Source organism: Aptenodytes patagonicus, chromosome 2 (genome assembly GCF_965638725.1).
Source record: "Aptenodytes patagonicus chromosome 2, bAptPat1.pri.cur, whole genome shotgun sequence".
Taxonomy (NCBI): Eukaryota; Metazoa; Chordata; class Aves; order Sphenisciformes; family Spheniscidae; genus Aptenodytes; species Aptenodytes patagonicus.
This window is the reverse complement of record NC_134950.1, coordinates 131,313,656-131,334,445: the sequence shown is the minus strand read 5'-3', so window position 1 is coordinate 131,334,445 and position 20,790 is coordinate 131,313,656. Positions and strand designations below refer to the sequence as shown.

General features: G+C 39.5%; 1 protein-coding gene across 5 annotated transcripts in view; it reads right to left on the bottom strand.

Annotated features, from left to right (window-relative positions):
- The window catches only part of SATB1 (SATB homeobox 1), a 93,497-nt gene that overhangs the window by 37,005 nt on the left and 35,702 nt on the right, over positions 1–20,790 (bottom strand). For all 5 annotated transcript variants that reach the window (XM_076331215.1, XM_076331214.1, XM_076331216.1 and 2 more), the window contains 2 exons: positions 10,448–10,559; positions 7,328–7,782 (listed from right to left, as the gene is read on the bottom strand). In XM_076331215.1, coding sequence (XP_076187330.1) covers positions 7,328–7,782; positions 10,448–10,559 — 567 coding nt within the window. The remainder of the gene's footprint in view (positions 1–7,327; positions 7,783–10,447; positions 10,560–20,790) is intronic.

Here is a 20,790-nt window from a genome sequence, read left to right as displayed (position 1 = left end):
TTGAATAAATGCTGTTGCCATGCTGGGACAAGGAGAGGGTTGGTATGGTAGGCTTTATCGCTAGTGTAACACGGGAACATGGATGTAATTTTAAAGGAATAACACAACCTAATGTTTCTTTTCCTAAAGAATGTTGTTATTTGGGCTAATGGAGGGGTGAAGGGCGGGGCGGGAGGGGGAGGCAATCCTGACTGAAGTTATCCATTCCTAAGGGAGTGCTACAGAAAGCTACGGCCCAAGCATCAGGTCCTGCCACCTCTGTAGGGAAGTCTGATGCTCACAGAGAGTTGTCACCTCTCCCAAAGGTCCTACCCTATGGGGCAAAAGCACCCTAACAAAGGTGCTGTGGCAGAGCCACTGGTCTCAGGCAGCTGTGCTTAGGCAGGGTCAGAGCCCACCCAGTGCAGCTCTGAGCTCTGCATTCGCCCCGTCACCCCTCCATCTCTCAGGGACGATGAGGACGGAGGTGCTAACCACTACACTGGGGTCAGTGTGGTCCTCATGGCCCTGTCTGTTCCTCCACACATAAGAGGGAAATGGGATGGAAAACACAAACAGTCTTTCCAGCACTAAGCATGAAAAATAATTTGGACAAGGATTTAAAAAAAAAAAAAAAAATCCTGCAGGATACTTTTTTACCACTATTCTTCATCCCTCCTCTTTTCTGGTATCCAGTCTTTATCAGATGGTAAACAAATGAGTTACAGACAAAAGTGGCATTTGGGTGGAGTATAAGTTTTAAAATTGTCTTAGTGATTAGTCTAATAATGAATTTACTTATTAGCAAATATGCAAATTAAATTCTTGTCTACCATTTTTTTTCTACTTCTGAGTACTCAAACCCACAGTTACTATTCTTTGTCAGTGGTAGGGTTACACAACCCATCCTCCAAGGGAGGCAAAAAATGATTTTGTGCCACTGAAGGCAAAGCTGTCTGCAGAGCACAGGATGTATGATGGAGGTGTAAACACATGTGATTTCTGACTGCTACTGTGCTGAAAACAACCACACCAGAATTAAAAAGAAGAAAGAAAAACTAAACTCAAGTGGACTGATCATTGGCAGGAGAGGAGACTCCTTGCTAACAGCCAGCCCACTGTCAACCACAGGAAATGTCCTTGAAAAATACTTCAGCCATAATAGAAAATATTTGCTCGTACAAGCCTTTGCCACATAGTGGGCAGCTAAAAAAAGCAGAAAAGGCTGTTTTTCTTGTATAACTTTTCTCCCCTCAGTGAAATAAGTAAACAAAGAAAATTGGTTTCTGTATTTTTCCTGGGTTTGTCAGTATAACCATTGCTGCAGGACACCTCTTGGTGATCAGAAATGCCATTAAGTATTCATTCCCCTCTCCTTCCCCGATCACTGCCATGACTCTTTGCATGAGCTGGGAGCAGAGCAGAGGACACAGATGGGGAGAGAGGAGGGGAGATGAGAGAGTGGGGAGAAGGCAAGGAGGAGGCGTTTGCTTCTAGGAGCTTTGAACCTAAAGGTCAGAATATGTGAGGAAATAACATGAAAAAAAAGGTGCAGTACCAGGTGCAGGCAAAGTCTTACAATACAGTTTGCCCGCTTCAAATATTACTTCATTGCTACTACATATGCTTCAATTTTCTGAGCACCAAACTTCAGCTAAAGGTTGTTAGACAAGATGTAAAATGGAAAAATCCTAGAAAGAAAACATCAGCTCTCACATCCTGCCCCATGCTGATGTGCAGAGATTTACTGTTCGTTTTACCAGGCTTGAACTGGTTTGCCAAGATACAAGTCTTGGTGTGATCTTCTGATATTGTACCTCAGGTTGCACAAAAGCTAAATACTGTTTTGCACAGAGCTTATAAACACCATCAGGCTGAGAGTCCTCCTCTCTGTTCCTCCCCTGTATTCTTTTCTCACTGGATATGTATTTTCTTAAAATGTTACCAGGTCCCATTGAAAAAAAGAAAGTTTACAGATCATCACAAGTCTAATTCATTACTAATTGCACAAAAATGTTCAATAAATATTATCAGGGCTTTCAAAAGCTAATTATGAATTCTTTAAAATTGGAGATAAACGAAAGTGTCTGCCAATGTGAACAAAAACACTGCCAGTCTGGCCCCCAGTTTGTCTCCTGTTTGAACGTAATCGCTGATTCAAATAGATTTTATCAGCCTGATCAAACTTCAAAGCTCCCAGAAGAAAAATGCAATTTGCTCAAACCTCCCCAAAACATGCAGCACGTCCCTGAACGCTATCCCTCTCTGTTGCAGGGTGCTCCCATCCCATGTCCAGGTGGAAGATTATTCGCAAGCTCCACCCACAAGCCTGGATCCCTGCCAAGTAAGTTATAAGCAGACACATTTATCTATGCCGCTTAGTAGCAAGAGGAGAGCTGTCATGATAGTGTAATAGCACCTTTTTACCTTTTATTCAATAGTGATATGGATAGCGTGCTTTTTCTTAAATTACACTACGAAGAATTATATGAATACAGTGGCAATTTCTGTTATACTTAAGCAGGCAAATTTCTCTCTACCACATAATTTACAGAACTCAAATTCAATAAAACATTACATGATGGTCCATTACTGTTATCAATTTTGAATAATCCATCTTCATTTTTCATTTTACTGGAAAATAAAGTGTGCCAAAGACAAAGTGGAAGAAAAAAAAAAGTGCCTGAGAAGGTGGTTTGTGTAAACTTAGATTTTGTTTTAAAATTACACGGAGCCGTTTACTGCATCCAAGCGTTCTCCCTCGAAATAGCAATCGCCCAGAATTAGCATGAGCACAATCCTAAATACACAGAAGTTTTCACATATGAGAGAAGGCATTACACATGAACGAAAGGCAATGTATCCTGGCAGCTAATATTTTAAACAAGCATGGGGGTGAAGTAGAAAGGAGGGGGAGAGAAAAGGTATCTGGCAGAAACACTGAGAAGTACTCAAAAACCTTGAGATGAAAAACTGTCACTGGTGGGAAGAAGAAAAATTACAATAGTCAGACGTGGCAAAAGCAGCAAAAAGCACTCCCCCTCCTTTCGTGAAGATGGAGCCGAGAGGTCACCTCCGTACAGCAGCACCCGAGTTCATGCAGCAAATGTTATGGTTGAAAGTGTACACAAACAGAGACAGGCAGCCCCGAGTTACAGTTCCAACCACAACCATGACTAACACAATTCCTTGCTCGTACATACATGTCACCCTGCCATGCACCAGGTTAAGCTACGCCTTCAAGTCAAATGTCAGACTTGCCTGTGGGAACCCAAGCTTTCCGCTTCCTGACTCATGTTTACATTTACAAACGCACACAACAGAAACGGTAGAGGAGTTTGTTTATTTGTTTAGGGCTCCGAAGGTGGTTCAGCCGAACAAATGCCGATGCTCCGCTCCAGCTCTCTCAAGAAGAACAAAACAGAGTAGAGAACCTCCCAGATTTAACTGCAAATCTGGGGGGGCCGGCTGAGCCTCTCTGCTGATGGGAGGCTGCGGCAGAGGCTGGCGCGGGGCACCGTGCTTTGGGAGGCTGCCCCGGTGCATCGGCGCCGTCACCCCGCAGCTGCTCGGTGCCACCCAGGCTAGTAAGCTGATGACAAATGCCATTTTCTGACTAGCAAAGTGCAGGAAAAAACTGAATTCGCTCTTTCAAGAGAGCGGAGGTGCCTGCACAGTGCACTGACATCAGCTGGAAAAAATACTACGTTTATTAATTCGGCCAAACGGCAACTGAAACATAACCAGCTCAATTTACTGAAATTACCCTAGCAAATATAGAGTGGTACACACATTTGGTAGCCATGCTTGAGGTGAAACTCGGATCTGCTAGCACAAATCCTGACTCAACAAACTTTTCCATGGTGCACTACAAAGAGGTGCTAACAGGATTCAATTTGTTTCTTTGCAGCCAGTGAACTGGAATCGCAACTGCTGAAGGACAAATAACACTTCAGACCCCACTGTGCTCTGAAGCCCTCCTAGAAGGACCACTGTGAAATTTGTCATGGGGAGAGGTGCTCCATCCTCCAAAACCACTTCTGCTCCCTACAACAATTGTTCTATTGTGCCTGGATAGATGCTAATTTTCATTCAAGTTATAGCTTTCTGGACTCCTCTTCAATTAAACTTTGCAAGGCACATTCCTGAGAACTACACATTTTTGAAACTACCATTCTGAAGTTAAGGATAGGTGGGAAGTTATCCAAGAAGATATTAAGGACACCTGTTCAATTTTCTGAGGTGTGGCTGACAGTTTTTTTCTGCCTTATAAATAGATGACAATTAAAAAAAAAAAGACACCCTAGTTTTCAGAAGTAATTTTACCAAATTCTTTCCTTTGGGCTGGGAGGAAGCAGAAGTATTTCTAGTCAATGTTTTTCCCCCAAATCAAAAATTCTTGGAAATTAGGGCCAAGTGTTGAATTACCACACTAAGTTGGTAGAACCCCCTCTTCCCACCCAAAACCCCCATCAAATTCTGTATTCATATTGCAGAACACAAGTCTGTAAAACAAGAGGTGCCAACATCTTCAGCCAATTCAACCAAAGTCCATTTTTATTGCCAAAACATTAAGATAAATTACTCTTAGTTTATAGTTCACTTCCTTCCTTAACTTTTACACTGAAAGCAAATCTCTCCCCTCATCTGAGACTGTATCTCGACATCAGGGGTTTTTTGCACAGAACTCCTAACCGATTTCAGTGAGATCTTCTGCTTTCAGAAACCGATGGCATGATATAGTCCCTGGACACGGCTCAAATATGCTTATGACAGTTTCAAAAATGTCAGTGGTAAGCCTGAGTTAGCTTTTTATCTCAGAAAACAGTAGATGAATTTAAACAAGCATTTTCACTTGCTCTAGCAAAAAAAAAAAAAAAAAAAAAGACAAGAGATATTACATCAATATTAGAAAATAACATCTAAATAATGTCAGTTATTAAAGTGCTGCCCTAATTTTAGTTAAATGTGATGTATCCTTGAATAACCTGAGATAAATTTCGAAGTACAGCAAGCAAAACAAATTTAAATGCTTTATTATAAGAATCACAGGTATCTCTACCTGTATTTATACTTGGACATTAGCTGTTACTGTGGGTACAATTAACAATTTTCAGTTTTGCAAAGGTGAAATGCGCCTACAACAAACTCCTCCGGATTTCAATGGGGCTTCGCTTCATATTAAAAGTATGCTGAGATAGTTCTTGGCAACACTGAGGCTAATATTGCCTAGGCTCCTAGTATTTTTCCTTTCTGTTCCCTACGTTTGCCACAATACATAACAAATACTGCAAAATCTTATGTAGCTAACTGCAAATACTCATTTGACTAGCTAACACAATTTGTAGGGTATAAGGATACTACTCTGTGTTCTTTCAAGTAGATTTGGTTGAAAATTGCCAAAATATGTTACATATATATTTCATATCTGTTCATGGGATTTGTTTTCAACGTTCATTTTGGGGTTTCCTCCCAGTTTTGGGTCACTTTGAACACATTGTACCAAGATGGTTAACCACAACGTCTGTGGAAGAATTGAACTTCAAACAAATATTTAGTAACATTTGTAGTAAGAAAAATATATAGTAAACAGGAATCAGTATTTGCACTAGAAATCTGGTTCTACAGTTGCATTCATCACATCTCAAGAGCATCTTCTTATAGTGTGTCATATAAATTCAATGTCCAGTCAGAACCAATTGTCCTTGTATTTCAGGTAACAAATACTGTTCATGCACAAATGACAGACACCAAAAGCTGTATGCAAAACTAGCTGACAAAAAATGAACAAATTACTTTGGAGGGTGGAGGAAGCTGAGAGAAAACAAGCTGCTTTTAGGCAAGTCTGAGAAAGAAGTAAATATCTAATAAACTATTTATTTTCTGAGTTATTTGCTCAGCTTTTTGCCCAGGTAAGATGGCAGCTGCAAACCATGGTAACTTGAAGCTACTATTATTATTTCATATTTATAATACTTTATAGTATCAATAGTTAAAATATTAAACATTGTATTAAACGAAACTCTATGTCACTTATTTGTAAATATAACAACTGACTCTGCCTGAACTTAACTTACGTAAGTAATCCTTGCATGAGTTCATGTATCCCATGAAATTTGGTATGAAAGACCCAGATCTTGAAAACCTCCACTGCTGTTAAGAGGAAAGACACACACACACACACACACAGAGCTCTACAGAGTATTCACACCATGACTCTACTTTCTTTTAGCTAAAGGAGAATGTAAAAATTTTTAAGGCAATAATAATTCAGAACGATTACAATTGACATGCTGATTCAAACCTGGTACCAGTGCATTTGAAACAGAATTTTTATTCTCTAAGCTATACAGGGAGAAGCATCAACATTTCAAGACAAACCCAAATTATGTTTGTTTTTTTTTTACTATATTCTACAATGGACAAATATTTGTTCCTTAAGTTTAAAAATGTGGAATCAAAGCAAATTTACCTCTGTCTTTTTTAACTATTTCCTTTTAAAAAAATTCCTATTTTATTTTCTGTTAAAACAGACTTCTAAAATTTTGAGATCTTATTATTTGCATTGGATATACTGACACTTCTTCCATAATTTCTGCTTGATTAAATTCCATGCAACGTGGCATTAAGTTAAATTCATAGAGCAGAATAAATTATAACAGGGTTAGCTTCTAAAACAGGTGTAAAAAATAACACATTTTAGTGTTACTTATCAGCTTTGCTAGGGCTAGTTTTTTCTGCATTGAAGAGCTGAAGTATATGTTCTGACGTGGACATCGGCAATCTCAGCAACTACTGTTTTTGCAACAAACTACAAAAATACATGAAAAGAGTAGATGATCTAAAAATAAAGCTTTTATTTTTTTAATCTTTTCAGAAGCCTGAAAAGATGTTATTAAGACTTTCACTAGAAAATAATTAAAATAAACACAAACAAGAATAAAAGTCCATCTCAGGTACACCTGTAAAAGATGACAGGTTGTTCAGTGCATGCACGTGGTCAGTACGGGTATACCTTTGCAACACAAAAGGCAATCTGTTGGGTGAATGGTTCTGCATAGAGCTGTTCATGTCCTTTCCAGGAACGATTAAGATATTCATAAACCGTCACAATTGGAGAGGAACCAAGGTGTCTGTAAGAACAGCGGGTATTGCCACAAACCAATCACTGAAGATTTCTTTGCTGTGTCAATGTGGACACTGGTCCTGCAAGGAAGTGTGGTTCCTTCACAGGAGCTACGTGACAAGGCAGAAATGAGGAGAGAGACTTAAAAGGTGACAATAACTAAATAGAGAGAGAAAGAAGGGACTCTTAGATTTTAAAAAAATAAGAAAGAAGACTACTGACCTGAGTTCGGTTAAAAGCCACACGTGCAAATACTGCCTGTGAGATTCCTGCTCGTTTCAGTTCGTCACGGACCCACTGGTAGATTTCGGAAGACACCTCTGTGTTTGTTGAGACCTGCTGCTCCAACGGCTTGTTCATGGATCTACTAACAGGAGGAGGGTGGTTCAAGTACTGTTGGTTTAAGGACTGCTGGGCTAGAAGTCTGTTCACTGCATACTGCTGGTTCAGCAACTGGGCCATTACCAGCTGCTGATTTACCAGCTGAGGGCTAATGGGAGTAGATACAAGTCCAGGGTGCAGGTTTGGAAGCGGGGTCCGAACTGATGGTTGACTACCGTGAGAAAGCTGAACAGGGGATGGAGGCTGTTCGGCTGTGTTCCCTGGGACCGGCTGCTGACCGAAGTTGACATGGTTGGCACCTTGCTGGGATAGTTCAGAAAGGCTATCCATCTCAACTACGGTGGAAAAGAAACATTGAAAAAGCCAACATAAGACTGAAAATCACAAACTTCACGCTCCCCGCAAGATGTGCTAATAAAAATAAATGTAAAATGGCACATTTACATTCAAGCTTACTGCGCTCCCCAGCCTAGATCAGCAGGCCCATAACATCACTGTTGTGGCTATTTGCCTTCAAAATTTACCTACAAATAATGGTGCAGTGAATATTTTTTGAAAAAAAAAATCCAACAAACTGCCCATCATCATCACTGGGCCCTTGGAGGAACCAGCAGAACATCAGAGGCAAAAACACGTGCTGGAATCCAGGTATGGCAAAGGAGTAACTTCCTGAGAGTTTTGCAAAGGCACAATGCAACCGAACCGCGATCGTGCGGCTGCAGAGCACACCCCCACAGCGATGGATGCAGGGGACTTCAGACAAGGCAGCAAGCAACTAGAGAGGGGGCAAAGACGAGAGATGGGAAACCACTCTGTGCGCTGCAGAAGATGCGGGTGAAACGGTTAAGTGCATCTGCGCAAAGGGTAAGGAGGGCTGTTAAGGGAAAGCACACCCCGACCAGAGAGAGAAGCCCCTGGTGACTGGTTTTGTTCCTCCCGTGGTGTCCCCGCCATGACATCCGCAGTTCCCAGGCACTGGAAATCTGTAACAAGCAGGGTGGGGTGTGGACCTCCCCATGCTCTGCTAATTTCTAGATGCTGCATCAATTGTATGGGACTGCTAGGAACTAGTATAATTTATGTAAATTACACAGATGGGCTGCTTTATCTTGCAACCATGTATGCATGGTTTTTTTCAGTGACTTGCAACATGGTTGATTTTTTTTCTTATATTAACTCATCTGCCTTGACACACCCTCCTTTTTAATTAACAACACAGTTTTTTAAACTACAAGAGTTCTTCCAGCTCCCCTCTTGTGCATGAAAAGACAATATAAAATAACTGTAGGCTGATGTAAAGGAGTCTCCTTCTTATCAATGCATGTCACTTTTTCATTTTAAACAATCTCAGTTCTAGAGCTTTAGCAATGCTGGTCTGGAAATAGCTTTAAGAAAATATGCTTTATTTAAAACCCAAGCCTCCAGTATCTTCACAAAAGTGTTGTAACAATTTTTTTCTTATACTAGTAAAGCATATTTTTGTAAAAAGGGCAGTGTCTGAGCTTTTCATAGTAATTATGATCTTCACTAACAGTCATTCAGTGCAAGACCACCCTTTTCTCCACAGAGATGAGAGCTGGAAGAAGAAATCGGCACCTGGATTCCCACCCACAGCCCTCCCTTCCCCCTCTGTCCTATCATGGGCAGAAATTTAAAAAAAAAAAAAAAAAAAAAAAGCAAGCGGGTTGTTCTGCAGAGAGGTCTGGTGCCCATAGCCTGGATCAGTCCCTCAGCAGAGCACCCGCTGCTCCTCATCTGTGTGGCTTTGGGGGAAGCATGGCCTCTCCCCCCAGCGTTAGGTTACACAGGAATACACACACACACATGTGCGCGCGCACGTTTCCTATGCACTGGTTTCATTGTCCCCGAATGAATGGATGGTGAACCTGTCTTGGCAGATCGTGTAAGGCAAATTTTGCAAGGGTTTCCCCATGCAGGAGCGCTGCAGCAATGGAGGTGGGAGAGGATGCTGCGGAAAGGTCACCCGCCCATGCAGGTGCTCTGCTGCCTCGCACACGGACCACCTGAAACCAAGTGAAGTCTTACTTCACTTCGGTGGTCTCAGAAGAAGGGTTCAGTGTGGCACAGAAGGTACAAAGTAGATAAAGGAAAGAAGCTGCCTTTTTTCACTAGCGGAAAGTAGAGATCAACCCAAGTGGGCCATTCACTTGGAATAGTAATTCAAGCAATTATCACAAAAGTGATGCATTGTCTTCATTACAGCCTTAAGCTATAAAAGGCAAGGAACCCGTTTTGGTAGATGAATGATTTTGCTTCAAATACTGAAAGCTAAGTCAAGCTCAAAATTCAATCCAAATTGAGGTCCTATTTCTTCATTCTGTTGAAAACTACGTAGAAATTTTCTGACATAAAGTGTTCAAAATTATGTTAACAGGTTTAAGAAATAGTTTTTAAAAGGGACAGTACAGAAAGATAAAAGGTATTACAGAATTAATATGTCCCACTGATGGATTTTTTTTTTCTCCAATAATTTACTTGTGCTTACTACAAAAAGCAAACAATTGTCACAACAACTATTTATTAAAATGAATTGAAATCAGGGTCCCAAAGTTAGAGAAAGATATGAATTCATAAAATTATAGCATTCTTGTTGGAAGGCAGTGATAGTTATAGAAGCCTGTTTCTTTAAATATACATTAGCCAGAGCAAGAAAAAAATACACACATTAAAAAAATCAGCCCGTCACAGTTCCAGGAACAGGTTTTTTAAACAATTATTCTGGGCGGTAGAAGATCTCTGGATTTACAAAATGACAGCTTTACATCTCTGGCAACCCAAGTCAGTTTGGCTGTTTCAATAGCAAATATTTATTTAAATGAATTCTTTCACTATATATGTACTTTCTACATCTACTCATCAAAAGCGTCCTAAACTTATCGTGAAGGAACCTGGCTTCTTATATGACTGTGACAGACCTCAACGTGACACATAATGGTATGTATCCACCATCACAGCAAATTTTTTTTTTTTTTTGCTTACCCATCATATCTTTTGCCTTCTTGAAATGTTTATACCACCTTCCAAATTCCTGACATTTTGCTGCTGAGACATTTGCATAGTAAGTGCTGTTCACAATGGAAGAAATCATACTCTGTGTGAAAAGGGGAGAAGGAAAAAAAAAAATCTGTAATACAGAGCAGTACAAGTCAAAGCACAAATTATTCGAATTGTTGAAACCATTATATTTTTAGAGTTTGAGAACCATATTGCATTTTTAATCCTATCGTCCAAAGCCTTTTAAAAAACTCATTAAATGAGCATAAAAACAAACCAAGGTATATTGTAAATGGCAGCAAAAAAAGCAGATGTACTAAGGGAAGAACAAAGTTATCGACCAAGAAACATCAGGCAATGGGATGGGCTCTGGACGGAAGATGCTAATCTTGAAAGTGCGTTTTGTTCGTACTATTTCTGCTTTTAAATTTGATTGACCCTTCACGTACCCACACAAGTTTACAGGCGTACAAATCCTACACTGACTCCAAAAATGCAAGCAATGCCCCAAGTTACCTATGCCCATTCCCTTTGTGCCACTTATCACAGGGCAGACCCCAGAAAATCGTAGCATGAAAGTTTATCTGAATGACCTATTAGTAGGATAAAATAAGGGGGTTTATAGTAGAATAAAATATGTATGTAACAACCCAAAATGAACCCAGACTTGCTCTTCCTAAACAGGGTATTTTAAGTGATTTGCAGAAACAGGCTTATGAAAAGCTCTTATTGTCCTGTCTAATTCTGTAACTGAATATTAGCTGTAAAATAGACCAAAGGATGATAGAAATGATTTTTTCTCAAAGGTTCTCGAGATATCAGATAGCTACAGTGAGAAATTTACCTTCTGCTCAGTTTTGACCAATTTTAAAATAGTGGAATTTACAATGCATGAAACTTTCAGTTCCAGTACATTCTTTTACAAAATCAATTAAGACTAAGCCTTGCAAAATGCTCCAACTTGAAAATTATACTCAGTATATGATGTATGAACAACCAAATTAGCAAATATAATTTCAATAGACTGAACTTTGCCACCGTTTAGATTTCTACGTGGAAAGTAGTGACTTTTAGCTTAACTACAGGAATTGTCCAGTGTATTGAGAAAACAATGACAGTCAAGAAGACAAAGCCCTGATTATTATGTTTCTTCGCTATTCAGCATGTAACATTTAGCTATATCTGTGCTGTCGTAAAATCGATGTATAGCGTCAACCCTTTGTTACACAAACTGCAATAACCACTAGAAGAAAGAGTTTGGAGTAAAAATGCAATAAATATTACTATAAGTCTTCTTTTACAAGGCTAGTTCAGCTTCTGAGTAAAAGTACCTTGATTATTGATCTTAGTGACGTTTATTATAACCATTTTCTAACATATTACTCAGTAACATGCTATTTGTGGAGGCTCAGAACTGCTAGCGTGAGGCAGTATTATTTATGCCGAATGTGGATACCCTCTACTCACCAGGCAGCTATTTTAATGTTTCTCTGAATCACCAAAATTCTTACCATTCCTTGATATTAATCTGGCATTTCTGAAATTAGCTAGAAGCCTTTTGTCAGTGGTATAAAAGGAGAATGAAATCTTAATAGACTACTGCAACTTTAGCCCGAATGACCTGAAGCAAGCTCAGCTGAACCCAATTTCAATTTCCAATATAATAGCAGTATCATTAATGTCTAATACTTACAAAATTATTGTTTGAGCTCTTTTACAGATTAAACCATTTTAAACAAGGGCACATGATACATAAGGCGTGATTTAAAAAGTCCTTTGAATCTGAACTGGTAAATTATATGAATGCACAGTTACTGTACGTGCAAAACCTGCAGACAGGCGTGTGCAAAATGGGGAACTGCACATGTAATGGGCCACCATCCCGTATTAGCTTGTGCATATTTTGTGGATGTCATTTAAACTTCAAGGTGGTTTTCCCTCATTTTACTTTGCCCCTTTCAGATGTCTTCTCCAGCCCAAATAACTTCAGTAAGTATGAAAACATGTATATTAATAATAATTTTAGTAAATTACCTATTGTTGATGAAGATATTTGTCTAGGATTTCCTACTCCTCCCTTCCATGTCATTTTACAAAGAAGATACACCAATGACATGGCAGTTTGTGACATCCCCTGCTTCTTCAGGAATAAATTTAATGCAGTTACTTTATTTTACAACCAAATAGGGGACTGGTCTGTTTAAGTAACACTGCTAGGAATTTTAGCTTCTTTGACACAATGTGAATTTCAGGCTCTGATGGCTAATATTGGGATTTTACTCCAGCTCTTCAAAGTAGATAAAAAAAAACCCCACAGACATTATCAACACATTTTAAAATGAAAATTATCCTGCTTTTTCTTCGAGAACACTTCATGCAAGCATTCAAGTGATATTACCTACGCTAAGAATCCTCATCAGGAGGAATCAATGATTTATTTACTAATTCACTGAAGGCAAAATTTTACAAGCCAGATAAAATATTACTACCTTGTTAACTCAGAAAATAACTTGACAACATTGAATTTCATTGTTTCTATGCTTTATTTATTATGTTGTCATCAAACCTGCAGTCACGTCAGTACAGAGAGATGCACTTTGCTATAGAAATTGCTATATAATTCCTATTGCTGTAGAATTCCTGTATGTTTTAATGGCAATCTACATATATGAATGCCCACTATGCTTAGGGCCTAAAACTGAAGATTAACCCTATGAGTTAGTGGCCTTCAGAGATCCACGATCCAGACTGAAGGAATATTGAAATTCTTCTTATCTCCCAGGTCATTACACGTAAGGAGTTCCCCATGTCTTGGCTTATACTTATCAATAATCAAAATGAAAATGATTTTATTTGAAACACATCATATTCAGGTACTACTGTACATAGGCATTCCTTATCTGTGAGGCACAGAGGCAGATGCTTTCCATGTACAAGGATGACAAATAGAAATATATCCTACAAATATTCAAATGCATCACATTCGTCACTCATAATCTGATTTCTTTTTCACATGTCGCAAAAAAACCTGATAGAACACAAAAACTGGTTGCAGATCCGCAGTCTTAACATATCTCCTAGAAGTTTATCCTTGAAAGTAAGTTGCGAGACATCAAGATCCCAAAATTCCCTCTTTCCCCTCTCTCCATCCCTCCCCGCCCCCAACCACATCACTTGCAGCCCTGTTCTAGGAATCAGGAGATCTCATCTGAAATGGTGCCACCTTCACAGAAATCCCACTATTCTGGAATGATACCATCTGCTGCAGCCCAAGTGCTCTTTTTTTAGCCAAATAAGTTAATTATAATTAGGCATCCAACAACTGTGTGGAGGGAGGGGTAGAATTTGTTCTGAAGTTCAGCTGAGGTTCACCCAGCGCAGTTTGAACCAAATCCCATTCTCTCAGGAAGATTAGATACCAGAGATTTGAAAACCAGACACCATCATTTCTCAAAGAAGTTGGGGAACTCCCTGGGGAAATGCCTTAAATCTCAACCAGGACTCTTTTCATATGCCTATCAAATAAAACCTGATAAAACGGTAGCGTCAGGCACCTTTTGTATTGTGCCAGAATCTAATGCAAGGTGCTTCCTGCAAGACACGGGAAGGACCCAAGCCTTTCGTGCCGGCTGGTCGCTGCAGCCACCGCTGCAGGTGCTACAAGGGAGGCATTTCTGACTCATTGCCTCTAACACTGCTCTCCAACCAGGTGAAGTATTGTTCGACTGTCGCTAAAAGTATACTGTTGTCCTTTTTGCAAAACAACAAAAACAATGTTAATCAGGTTAATTCAATCATCTAAACCAAAACTGTTCATGCTTTTCTGCCAAATCAACCAACCACAGCAAAATCTGTTATCAGTGATTGCTCAGCTTCCAGTCAAAAAGCTTTTAACCCCCACAGTCCCAAAACTTCCCCTAAATAACCTTAAAATTATTTTTATATGGGCAGAATGAGGTTGTTTTCATGCCTCATGAAGGGGTAGTTGGGCTGCAGTATTTACACAGAACAAATACATGCTAACAGACTTAGCAGAGAGTAACAGACAGAGCAGCTTCCTAAAACAACTCAGCTGAATTAGATATTGGGAATTCCTTTGCAAATGAAATGTTTCCCTCAAAAGGAGCATAGTAACCAAAACTTATTTAGGCCTTCCAGGTTGTTTAACTAGGAAAAAAAAATCCAAGCTTTTTTGCAACTCATTCATCAGTGTTTAAAGCTTCAAGCCTGCTCAGTGGAAGGGGCAGGGGCTGCAACAACTTATTTACACAATTATCTAAATACGATTAAACAGCTGATGGACAAATATTAAACTGGAAAATGTATAGTCATTTCAGCTTAATGTAATCCTCTTTCTGTAAACACCCAAGATGATTTTTTTTCAACCAGAACAGTCCTGACATCTCATAAGCCTAAGGGTGAATAGCAAGAGATTGTTTTTGATAGTTATAAATATTCAAAAGACATGCAGACCATCTGCTTTCATAATACAGGTAAAGCAAGACTGAAATGGTGACTGCTGTATAAAAATGGTTCTTTTAACAAAGTCTTCCTCTCCTCGAAAACTATAAAGACAGATGTCAAAAACTGTTTACACAGGGTAATCAGGAGCGTGCAAAATGTAATATTCCTTTTACACACAGTGCTTGCTAAAGAGATTTTTTTTTTCTTTTTCTTCCCATCTGTGTGTTGCAACACATTTCTACAAGTTAAAAACATTTTTTTCAAACAGAGATCTCATGAATACCCAAAAACATGCTATCTGGTTTCTGAATGCTAATTAATTTCAACTAAGGAATCTGATTTTTTTTCTGTAGGAAGGAATGCATGCTTTTGAAATGGAGTACTTCAACAATAACAGACACTGAAAACAGAACACCCCACAAGTTTAATTTTGCACTAGTTTGACACTGGCTATTTTCACAACTGTTTTATATTCAAACCCGCATCTGCTAAATCTGGCTATAAGACAGACAGGAACTATTCTCCTGCTTTTCAAATGAGATTTTATTTATGTTTTACTATTTATCAAGTTTTTCAGTATAAAGCCTTGTAACAACATAATGGTTTTGTCAAGTGGTAAGTAGAAGATACCTCATCTTCCAAGCAGAATATGAACAGTGCTGCCCATAAACCCTACAGTCAATTTTCAGAGCTGAAACACTAATCTTGACAGTAACCTTTTAATGTATTATATTAATGGCACAGCGGCTTTAAGCACCTTTTTTATAATTCTCAATAAAATGAACATTTACTGAACAATCTGTCAAACTACTGGCTCCATTTTTTAAAGCCAAACTTTTAAGGCTCTATTCTATTTTGTCTTCCATAAATCCTCCACTTCACATCCCTAGACACCAGCAGGGTAGCATGTGCCAATGCCGCAACCCTAACGTGCCTTTAAAAAAAAAAAAAAAAAGAGAAAAGCTACGAGCCTTTGTCCCTAGACCTAGTTTGAATAGTGATAAAGTTGCAGAACAGAACAGAACTTAAAGATTTGGGGGGGGGCGGAGGGGGGGGGTTGGGAGAGATCTTTTCATAAAGGACAGAGGAACTTTGTTTCCCCGATCCTAGCCACTATCAGTGCTTTTGTTTGCGTAGAAATCGCAAGCATCAGTTTTAATACAAGCCGAACTCTTAGGAGTGCTTATTTCTCATGAGACTCTACGTTAACATTTTTCAAATGAGAAGGGAACATTGAAGCCCCAACCGGGTAACACAAGATTATCCCCAAATCAAAGATTTTAGCCTGCCTGAGCCTACACCAGCCCACGTACTGCAAAAACCCAACCGGGGCAAAATGTTCCTAGTGTTCTGGTATGGCAGAGAATTATCATCTGCCACTCCGAATAAAAGCAGACCAAATATATCCAGCCACTAGCTTTTTTTTGGACAAGGAATCGTGTAAAGGGACAGTTTAATTGCATATGAAGAATTATGTTAAATTCCTTGGTCCATTCCCTTGAACTATAGCAAGTAATGCAATGGAATTTGTTGTCATATGCCCTATAAACACGTAGGATAAGGGAAAAACCCACAGAAGGACAGAGGAGAAAAAAACTTTTGTTTGTGCCTTTGGCATTGCATTTGGATGGCTATCTGACCTCCATACTGTTGCCAGGGTCAGGAGAAGTAAGGATCTGCATGGCAAATGCTGGTCATGTAAGTTAAAACTGCCTAAAGGCAGATTGAAAATGACGGCACAAGCTTTTCTTCCAATACACAAGCACGTCTTTCCTCCTTTCTCCCATCCTTGTATAGCCTAAATTATCTCCTCCTCCTTTTCTGCCTTATGTTGTCTTTAAGTATTATAAATGCACATATTAATGTAAACATAAAGCTACATCAAATGTAATGAGGGAAGATATAAAACAAAGAGAAACCAAATCATACATACATATATATACACATGTATTTATATATCTATAGAAATATACCCACACACGAGAAGATTTTGAAAATCAGAAATGAGGATTCAGCATCTGAAGGAACTGATCCTCGCACTATTTTTGCCATTTTGTAATGTAAATTCCCAGTTGCTGCATGACAGAGCAGCATTCTCCCAATGCCTTCCAAGCATCTCCCACTGACGGATATAAATAAAGCTCAAATAAAAAGCTGCTTCCCAAGATACTAGTCTTATATCTACAAAGGTTAAAAGCTTAAGAGAGAGAAAGATAGGTAGGTGGGAAATGTTAATTCAGATTTGAAGAACTTCATAACTGCTTTACAAGCTTTATGGCATAGTGCCTTACACTTAAAAAAAAGAAAGAAAAAGAAGTCACAACCTCAACCTATAACAGATAAGGAGACATAAGACATTTTTGTCTTGTCAGATGTCCAACATGAATCTTTTTAAGAATCCTGATTTTTATTGCACACTATTTGTAAATGGCAGGTACTTAGTAGTAAAAGTCCTGGCTAAACACTTCCTAAAATAATCAATAATTAATAAGTTAATTCTTGGTTTACTTCACAGAATGAAAATGGTCCTATATTTTGAGGGGTGTATTATTACACCCTAAGATTTTGATTCTGAAAGTGCCTTTGCCAGAAGAGCTCTGAAACCAGCGAGCTCCATGGGTAAGGAAAGCACTACCCATTTTAGCCAGGAATGTGCTTGAAAAAGCTTTTATGAAGTAACTAAATTGCTTTAAACTGCTCTTTTAGCTTGAATTGGGAATGCACATTTTCAAGGGCTCTCCCCATTGCTCCTACTTTGGTGTCCATCACAAAGCCATCTCGGGGCACACAGGCAGAATTTCTGCTTGATTAAGCTAAACCCAGAAGCCATGCTTCAACCATAGCTGGACTTCCAAGTCCACAGGACCAGAGCTGAGCTACCCCAGGGTAAGCTCCATCCCTCCTTCCCAGTCCCGTAACATGGAGACAGGGTCCTCAGCCCCAACCATTTCCCTCTCCAGGCTGCTGCTGTTCCTATGCTAGGCAATGCACTACGTGAAGCCTGCACGCCTACGCTCACCTCTTCTCCTCGGGACACAAGGAACGAGACTAGAGGAAGCTGGAGCCCAGGAGGACAATCCAGATCATGCACAACTGATATGGACAGGGCAAACCAGCATTTCTTGTACAGGAATAATGGTTGGGGTAGGCGGGGCCTTGGAGATCTCACAGACTGATCTGGCGAAAATCCAGAGTAAGAGACACCTTCAGCCTTCCTCTCAGGTGGACTGCTTTTATTTCCAACCACACTGTTCCAGCCAGGTCAGAATGCTTCTGACTTGTTTCCTATCTGGAAATGCTAATCCTAATACACATGCTTTCAAATGTTATCCTAATGCAAATACTTTGTGTGATAGGGGACATTTTAGATATATTAATACATTAAATGCAGCTTTGGGCACATAAAACTTTTCCACAAAAATGAAGTATATACATTCTCCTGATAGACACGTTGGTAATTGTTCTATCTTCAACCAACCACAATTGTTGTTTTCCACTACAGCTTTTGTAAAAGGCTCTTCAAAATTGCTTAGCATTATCCACCACGTTCAGGAATATTTCCTTGCTGGGAAATAGGACATGATTTTCAGCAAGTCTCTTCTCGGATTCCACTGTTCTGCTAGGCAAAGCATCAGATGTCTGGCATGAAGTTGAGCCCTAAGGCACAATGTCCAGACAAGAAGTCATCAGACTCAGTAGCACTAACAGTTGTCTTGCTGAATTTCTTTTGGTGTTTAGGATAAGCCTTTTCTTTGACCTCTGCTCCTGTTTCTACACAAGTTTTTGCAGATTTTTAAAGCCAAAAGGGACCATTTTGAGCATCTATTTGGACTCTACATAAAAACAGACCCTAGAAGTTCATCTAGCAGTTTCTGAATTCAGCCAAGTTACCTGTGGCTGAGCTAGAGCAAACATCTGATATTGATCTGAAAACTTCTTGTGCTGGATCTTTCACCACATCCCACGGTAATCTCTTTCACTAGATACATCCTTTTTTTTTTTTTAAATGTATGACTAGCTTTTAGTTTGAACTTCATTAGTTTCCGCTCCTAGTCAGTGCATCTCTCATGCCTCTGATTGCTTGCTTAAATACCCCTCTAGTGCCAAATGTAACATCCCCTGCCTATCCTTTGTTTAAATGGTTAAGTGTCAGATTTATTGTTTCAGGCCATATGCCTCTTTATGAGCCACCTGTACTTCTGATTATTCTTAATCATATAGACCCAAATTCTGTGAGGATATTTATGCTGCTGAAAGCACATGAACAAACTTCTTTCTGTCCTAAGAAAAATGTAAAAAAATGGCAGGAGAAAAATGAGTTATAGCATGAAATTTGCTATGGATTCTTAACTTCTGCTAAGTTAAATCATATGAAGGTGACATGTTAAGCAGCTATGTTAGCCGAGATACTAGTTTCACCTCTGTGATGCTGCCTTTCACTGACAAGAGTTTGTGAAAAGTATAGATGCTCTGAAGAATTCATAAAAAGATGCAAAACTCAGTGAAGGTATCTCGAAAGAGAAATGTTCCAGCTAGCTTTCCATGTGGAATATGCACATGCACTTTGAGGGTCTATTTATTAAAAATTTTTTCTTAGTTACCCCTTATATTAAAATATATACATCTAAAAAGTTAGGTTTAGCACACAAAGCTCCTCCCTACAAATAGTGCAGAATAAGGAACACAGCTTTAAGAGTTTGTGGACATACTAGCTGGCAAGTATATTTTAATGGGATTTTATTGTGATACATACATATAAACAAACCTCCACAATTCTGAGAGCGCCTAGATGTACTGATTCAAATATAATCACACTAAGTAAACTTCGGGAGCTGAAATCTCCTCTCCATCTCTAGAAAGGCCGTCGACGCTAACATCCTTCACATGTGCCTCAGTTTTTCATCATCACAAAACCCATTCTTTTCCATGACAGTTTGCTAAAAAGTATCAAATCCTTTGGAAAGGTGGCATAGCCACCAGGCACAGGTTATGCTTTAGCAGTTTCCCCCCTCTTCTGACGCAAGCTTACGAAAGAACTGCCACTCTCAGTGTAGGAAATCTTAGTACTTAATAAATAAAATAAAAATAATTAAGATACAGGTGTATATGAGGAGAACCTTTCATGTGTTCCCACCCCTGGGGAACAGAAGTTTTCCCTTTTGAGTAGTTTACTCCATGGCTTGGAGTGAGGCAAGTCTGAGGTTGCTGCTGTCCTGAAAAACCTGTCCCCTGATCCCTGCTGCAAGGCACCAGGGGAATCTGATATTATTTGTGCTGTTCTTAAAGAAGTGTCCAAGGAAAGAGAGACAAAGCTCACCCTCGTCTTAGGTTTTCCTACCATGTTTCTTGGAAATAAAAAGGAAGAGCCTAATTATTAATTAAAACAGAAAAAAAAGTGGGAGGGAGGGAGCAAGCTTTGAGAGTTTTGCTCGGGGTCTGTTTGAGAAACGCATCTCTTTTCTTCAAAGTGATGATTAGAGTCAAGCACTGCAAGGAGTCTGGTCTGACAAGGTGAGAGTTGCTCGTCTCTTAGCATTGCCTCTCAGTAAGTGGGTCCTGCTTTGCTTTCATTCCTGTCAGGTAAAAGATTATTACCAATTCAAGTAATTCTCTCCAGACGCGTCTTTATGCCTACACCCCTGTGTCCCCGAACACAGATGTACCTCAGCTTTAAATCTGCTGACAGTGACGCTACAGCACCTACAGAATTTGCTCAGCTTTTGGGTAGGTTTTATAACCACGCTGATCTCTGTGCTTCCCACCTCTGCTAGTAATAACTGAACCAGTCAGGGAAGGTGTCTGCAAACCAGTCACAGCAGTGATTAAGATGTAGACATACGTATCTCCTCGCCCTTTAAATAGAA